The sequence below is a fragment of the Acomys russatus genome, chromosome 16 (genome assembly GCF_903995435.1).
Source record: "Acomys russatus chromosome 16, mAcoRus1.1, whole genome shotgun sequence".
Taxonomy (NCBI): Eukaryota; Metazoa; Chordata; class Mammalia; order Rodentia; family Muridae; genus Acomys; species Acomys russatus.
The window spans coordinates 947983-954766 of NC_067152.1; the positions used below are offsets into that span (position 1 = coordinate 947983).

The 6784-nt window shown below is 37.6% G+C and overlaps 1 protein-coding gene across 1 annotated transcript; it reads right to left on the reverse strand.

Moving 5' to 3' along the window:
* Positions 1 to 1967: 1967 nt before the first annotated feature.
* LOC127199929 (olfactory receptor 1496-like) lies at positions 1968 to 2906 on the reverse strand. The gene has a single exon (XM_051157924.1). It carries the CDS (start codon positions 2904 to 2906, stop codon positions 1968 to 1970), a length of 939 nt encoding a protein of 312 aa, XP_051013881.1.
* Positions 2907 to 6784: the final 3878 nt, after the last annotated feature.

The following is a 6784-nucleotide window of genomic DNA, read 5'->3' on the forward strand; positions in this document are numbered from 1 at the left end:
GAATGTCAAATAGCTGAGAAACACGTAAAAATACTCAATGTCCTTAGTAATCAGGGAAATGCAAATTAAAAAGACTCAGAGAGTCCACCTTACACCTATCACAATGGCTAAGATAAAAAACTCAAGCAACAGCACATGCTGGAGAAAAGGGAACACTCCTCCATTGATGGTGGGAGTGCAGACTTATGCAACCACTTAATAAATCAATCTGGTGCTTTTTCAGAAAACTAGTTATACTGCTACATAAAGATCCAGGTCTACCACTTCTGGGCATATATTCAAAAGACGCTCCACCACACAAAAAGGACATTTGCTCAACTATGTTCATAGAAGCCTTATTTTTAATAGCCAGAATCATTAACAACCTAGATGTCCCTTAACTGAAGAATGGATAAAGAAACTGGTACATTTACATAATGTAATACTATTCAGCTATTTAATAGGAAGGAAGTCTTGAAATTTGCAGGCAAATGGATGGGACTGAAAATGATCATATCGAGTGAGGTAACCCAGACCCAGAAAGGCACACATGGTATACACTCACTTATAAGTGGATATAAGCCAAAAAAATAGATGACCTCTTAGAGACTCCACCCAACAGGGAATAGGGACAGATACTAGACTCTGAGGGAAGTGCTGAGATTTGTAAGGAAGAGTGGGGAAATGGAAGGTCCAGGAGGGAGCAGGTGCTCCACTGGCAGACCATCAAGGCCTACAGATCTGGACACAGTGGGGCTGCACAACTAATGCACCAAGAGAACCAAGAGTCCCACGGACAGCTGAATCTCCATGTGTGGGAAGTGGGAGTGGGGACTCCTTCTGAACCTCTGACAGGCACTCTGGAGCCCAAGATATGGTCACTTTCCCTAGGCAAGACAGCCTTGGAGGCCTATGGAGGAAGGCGATGCAGGCTGTCCTGATGAGACCCAATAGGCTGTGGCCAGATAGTGGGGTATGAGGGCCTCCCACAGTAGAAGTCTGGGGAAGGGAACATGGCAGAATGGGGAGGGAGAGTGAGACTGGGAAGATAAGAGCGGGCAGATAACAATTGGGATGTAATGGGAATTAATTATACTTAATAAAGAAAAAATATTTTTTAAAAATGCAAAAAAGAAATTTTCTCTTACTAAAGAAGGGAAACAGGGGAATGGAATTTGCCCATGAGCTCATACATATTCATGTAGTGTCACTCCATGTGAACTATGAATCAGTGAACAAAATATTCCTCAGTATGTGAATCAGAACCTTCTCTATCTCCTTGGGATTGTCACAAGGTTAAAATAAAGCCATGCACTATAAATGATGTTTTACAATGTAAAATATATCACATACATGAGGCCTAACCAGCTTCTAGCTTTCTTTCTTCTTTCCCTCATCATAGTGAAATAAATTGAGTTTTCCCTAGTAGTAGATAAATTTCAAGTTAAGACAAAAATTATAAAAAATGACACTAGGATACAAAACATATTATTCAAAATTTGTTCATGGTTAAGACTGTCCAAAAAAAGATACCATGACTTGGAAAATAGCTAAAGTATCTAAGAGAAAAATTATGCCAAAATTAGTGTAGGAAAACCTGTAGCAGGAATCTGGGTGGTGGACAGAGTTCATTGTATCGAGTGTTATTAATTCATTATTTAAATTATTGTAACTGATACACAGAAGTCAGGATAAAATGAAAAAATGTTACAGTAATTTAACAATGTAAGGAATGGAGATCATATTAGACAGTACCTCTTCCAGTATCCATTTCTAATGTCATTTATGCAAGGTAAGAAAGAAGATGTAGCCAGACATCAAAGGCAATCTTTCTTACTTTGACTACTGTATTGCCTTTCTATATTTTGTGTATTGAACATTTATGTACTATGACCTTTCATGTAGGTACTATGATGATGGACAATATCTGACACAAAATATTAACATCAATATTTTTATTACATAAAATTAACTAAAAATCCCAAGTGCTACCATAACAAAGACATTTTCTTACTGCAGATAACACTTATCAGGGCCTGTTTTATATCTCTGTTCCTCAGGCTGTAGATGAAGGGGTTCAGCATGGGAGTCACCACTGCATACATCATGGCCATGACAGTTTCCTGCACAGTAGAATCATTATCTGATGGGCATAAGTAGAGTCCAATTATTGCCCCATAGAACAGAGACACTGCTGACAGATGTGAGCCACAGGTGGAGGAGACCTTGTAGATGACTTGAGTAGATGAAATTCTGAGAATGGATGAGACAATCTTTGCATAGGACATAACAATAAGTAGGAATGGAATTATAACAAGGAGACCAATCACAACAAAAACCATCAACTCATTAACATAAGTGTCAGAACAGGCCAGCTTTATGAAAGCAAAGAGATCACAGAAAAAGTTTAGGATCACATTGTTCTCACAAAAAGACAATCTAGCTGCAAGCAGGGTGTGCATCATGGCATGCAGTATGGTCAGCATCCACAATAGCAGCACGAGTGAAGCACAGAGCTTGGGGCTCATGATGCTGGTGTAATGAAGGGGGAAGCAGATGGCCACATAGCGGTCATAGGCCATGACCACAAGAAGGAAGATTTCCATGTCTCCAAAAACCATAAAGAAGTATATTTGTGTCAGACAACTCACATAGGAAATGGAAGGGTCCTGGCTTTGCATGTTCTGCAGCAACTTGGGCATTGTGACAGAAGAAAAGCAGAGGTCAGTGAAGGACAAGTTGCTGAGAAAGAAGTACATGGGCGTGTGGAGATGGGAGTCCAGGTAAATGATGATGATGATGATGAGGTTCCCCAGGACAGTGGTGAGGTACATGGCCAGGAACAGGGCATAGAACATGTTATTCTGCTCTGGGGCAATGGGCAGTCCCCAGAGGACAAACTGGGAGATGACAGTTTTGTTGTTCATCCTTCTTCTTCTCTTGTATCTAATTACAAAATATAAGGATTTTAAAATAAACATATATCAAGGATGCATATTATAGCAATGGATCTTACAACCATCATAAAATTATAATCTAAAAACTGTTAATGTCTGTAATCATTATAACATTAGTAATTTTTCTCAACTTCTTTTTAACAGGTGTCTACCCTCTATCCTTTACTAGACAGTTCTATGCCATTTCTATTAGATTGCCAACTCAAACCCGGACATGCATGTCCCTGTAACATAGATTTCTGCTTCACCTTTCACTAACAATCTTCCTTACACAGCACATATGACAGGCATCAGAAGCTAAAAAGCCCCAGGTGAAATTCATGATGTCACTTTATTGTCTCCTAAAGCATTCCTCATTCTTCTACCTCTTGAGCATGTTATATGAGATTAATAAAATTCAGGTTTGAGTTATAACTATGTGAATTCCTATACATTCATTTGTTTTCTCACATACTCACTGGAATAGAGAAGCCGACTCAGCTTCTGCTCATGTTCTGTCTCCTGATAATCCTCTTCTCTTTCACCAAGCTTCATTATTCAGAGGCATTCTAATGGAAGAGTTCCTACATATCGTTCCTGATTTATTCTTCAGATTAGCCCCTTTGCTCTGAAGATAAGGACAAAGTTCCTATCAGGGACACAAATGCTGCCCCTGATATTTCACATCCCCAAAAGTCCTGTCATGCTCTTCTCTCATCACTCAATGCTGGAATAATCTCTTCACTTCTCACACTTTAGGGTACCTCCTTCCCTTCCCTACCACTTCTTCCCCTCTGTTTCCCCTTCATCTTGTTCATCATTACTCATATGTCATATTGATCTTCACATCCACAACTAAATTTATTCTGTCTCTCTATACTAGTGACACATCCAGCCAAGTTCCCTAGCATCTTACATGTATCCCATGCACTTAATACTTTGATCACTGCTTTAATCTATCTTTCCAGAAATTGTAAACTTTATGCTGGTAAGTTGACATATATGTTCCTTCTGTTTGATTGTTTAAAATCATTCTTAATATCCAACTAGGGCCAATATCTGTTATTTTGCATAAATTTGGCCAGTGAAGATTTGTTACCTGTTGTTAAAACTTTACAGATTTCTTCAACTTTAAAAGCAGAAAAAGCTCCCATTTAATGAAACAGACTTGAGCAGTTAACCCTAAATTTTATGCTCTATACGGATTGTCAGAGATATAATGTTGTGTTCCTGCAGTGTTAGGGCTAATCATTTGTATCCCTCCTCTGTAATACTGATGACTCCAAATTATAACCATGTGTTTTAATTTTCAAAATGCCATTGCTATTGGTGCACAAAACAAATATGATGACAAATGTTATGAATTATCAAAAAGAAGAAGCAAAAAGTTACTTAGGAATCGTCACTAGAGTTATTCCCCAGATATCTATATTGAATGTGATGATTAATTTATGCAATATGTACTGATTTTTTTGACCATACTAGTTGTTATGCATATGTTTCCTATATGTTATTAAAATCTGCAAACAGTGAGAAAAGTAACTAACACCTTATGGCATGGTGATCTTCATGCATTCAGATGAAGCAATTAGGGGTAAAGGACAGTTCAGTGTAGAAAACGTTGCATCTTCTGCCTTAGATGCAAGTCTATACAATACAGTCTTCATAGGGACTCCAGTGTTCAGGACAGTTCTTCAAATGTTCCCCTTGTCAGTCTGTATCCTAGTCACATGGATGGACTCTCTCTCTCTCTCTCTCTCTCTCTCTCTCTCTCTCTCTCTCTTCTCACACACACACACATTATCTTGTGATTCTGTACAAAACTAGCTAATTAATCTGTCACACTAGTCAAAGCTGACAAAACAGAAAAAGTGCCAAGTTATCTAAGAAACTTTCTCTGAAATGCTACCATCTAGCCTGACTTCTTGTACCTTACAAACTGACATATTTGATGCAGCTGACTTCAGAATTTGCACATTCAGACATTATAGATTGGCGTTACAGAGGGAAAACCATGTAGGAAAAAACCTCATGCATAATTTACCAAGATGCTTTCTTTACGTATCCAAGATTGGCCTCAAACATGTAACATTCCTTTATCAGCATCCTGAGTACTGAGATGAAAAGAATGTGTCACCACCATGCCCGATTTCTGCTTCTCATGTAAACAAATAGTAGCTTTGTGTTATGCATACATGTGGAAAAGATCATAAGCCAAGGAAATCACCACCAATTATTACAATTGATGGTCCAATGGACTTCAGAACCTGCTTTATATATTATGCCCACAGTTCTCAAAATAAACAGCACGTGAAAATCACAAGGGAGGAGATAGGGGTTGAAAAATAAGAAAGGTGGATCTAGAAATATATAGGGAAGATAGAACAAAAAGTAGATTAGTGAATTTAATCCTTAACTTAATGCCTCAGTTGTCACTCACAAGGTTATTTTTAATTCATTGGTATAAAATTTTGTATATAGATGCAAATAAGTTTAGTTTTAGATACAGTGGTATAGAATTCAAATGTAAGATACGTATATGATTGTATAGAAAGATAAGGAAGTATAGTTAGATAAGGTCTTCAAAAACTTCAGAGCCATGCAGAATATGGCATTTAAATTTTTTTTATTATCTTAAGTATTTACTGAAAATGAGACAAGTTAACTCCTTAGAACACCCAGCCTACATCATAAAGGATGATGAGTATCAAAAAACTCCTTATGGAGATGGCTTCAAATGTGGCAAGCAAGCCACTGGGCAAAATGTCTTTATTTCTAGCACTTACAGAATTCTGCTTAAAAGGGGAGAAGCTTGGATGCAGGCAGAGGCAATGGCCAAACTCTGCCAAGAGAGTGTAAGCAAGTTCTCAATAGTTCCCGCCTCACAAATATGTCTCTCAGATATATTGGGCCAGAGGATGAAGATGATGCTCCAATGTTAAAGAGAGCTTTGGGTGACTATTCAGGTAGCAAAATCTCTCTGTCGTCTTCTCATTTGGAAAATTACTAACCTGCACTCCCTGCATACTCAGGTAATCAAGTTTGTTTCTTCTCAAGTCTCTGATAGAGTTGAAGATCAGGTAGCTTAGCTTTACATTGAAGCTTAGTTGTTTAGGAGTTAAGATGTTTTTAGGTCTAGACAGACGTTTTAAGTTGGTAATGACAAGATGTGATGGAGATTGATTTACACTAAGAATTTTAGATGCACCAAGATAAGAAAGATGTTTTCTTCAAGGCTGTCAAGTACAAATAGCCCAAACACTAACAATGTAACATTTATATAATTCCTCATTGTGTCATGGTTCTTTTTGCTATAGGTAGTTCACTGCATATATGTGTAAGAGTAGAAATTTATATGTAAAAAATGTTAATTAATAAAAAAGAAAAGAAAAAGAAAATCACAAGGGAATGGTTTCTAACACTTTGCACCTGCACATCACCTTTGTATTCTGTAGAAGCATTGAGTTTGATTGAGTAGCTCTCATTGTACATTTACATGAACTTCTAGATGATGTTAAATGTTACCCTTGATGAACGACGCTTAGGAGCAATCTCATACAATAACCTTAAAACACAGATTAGTGAACTTTGCAGATAAAATTAATCATCTTGGGTAAAATGAGTTTGTTAAGATCCCGCAGGTTAAAGTATAGAAAGCAACCCTTCAGCCAGACATCAGTGAATTCTACCTCACAGTGCTGCTCTTGTGTTGAAATGATATGATAGTGAGAGAAAAAATATGAGAAATTGTAATGCACTCATCAATATGAAAACAGTTACATGATGACCATGAAGCAAATACTGGCGCAGTATGAGGACGTCTCGGAAGACAGACAGTAGAAGAAAGTTATCATACCGGAAGTACTATT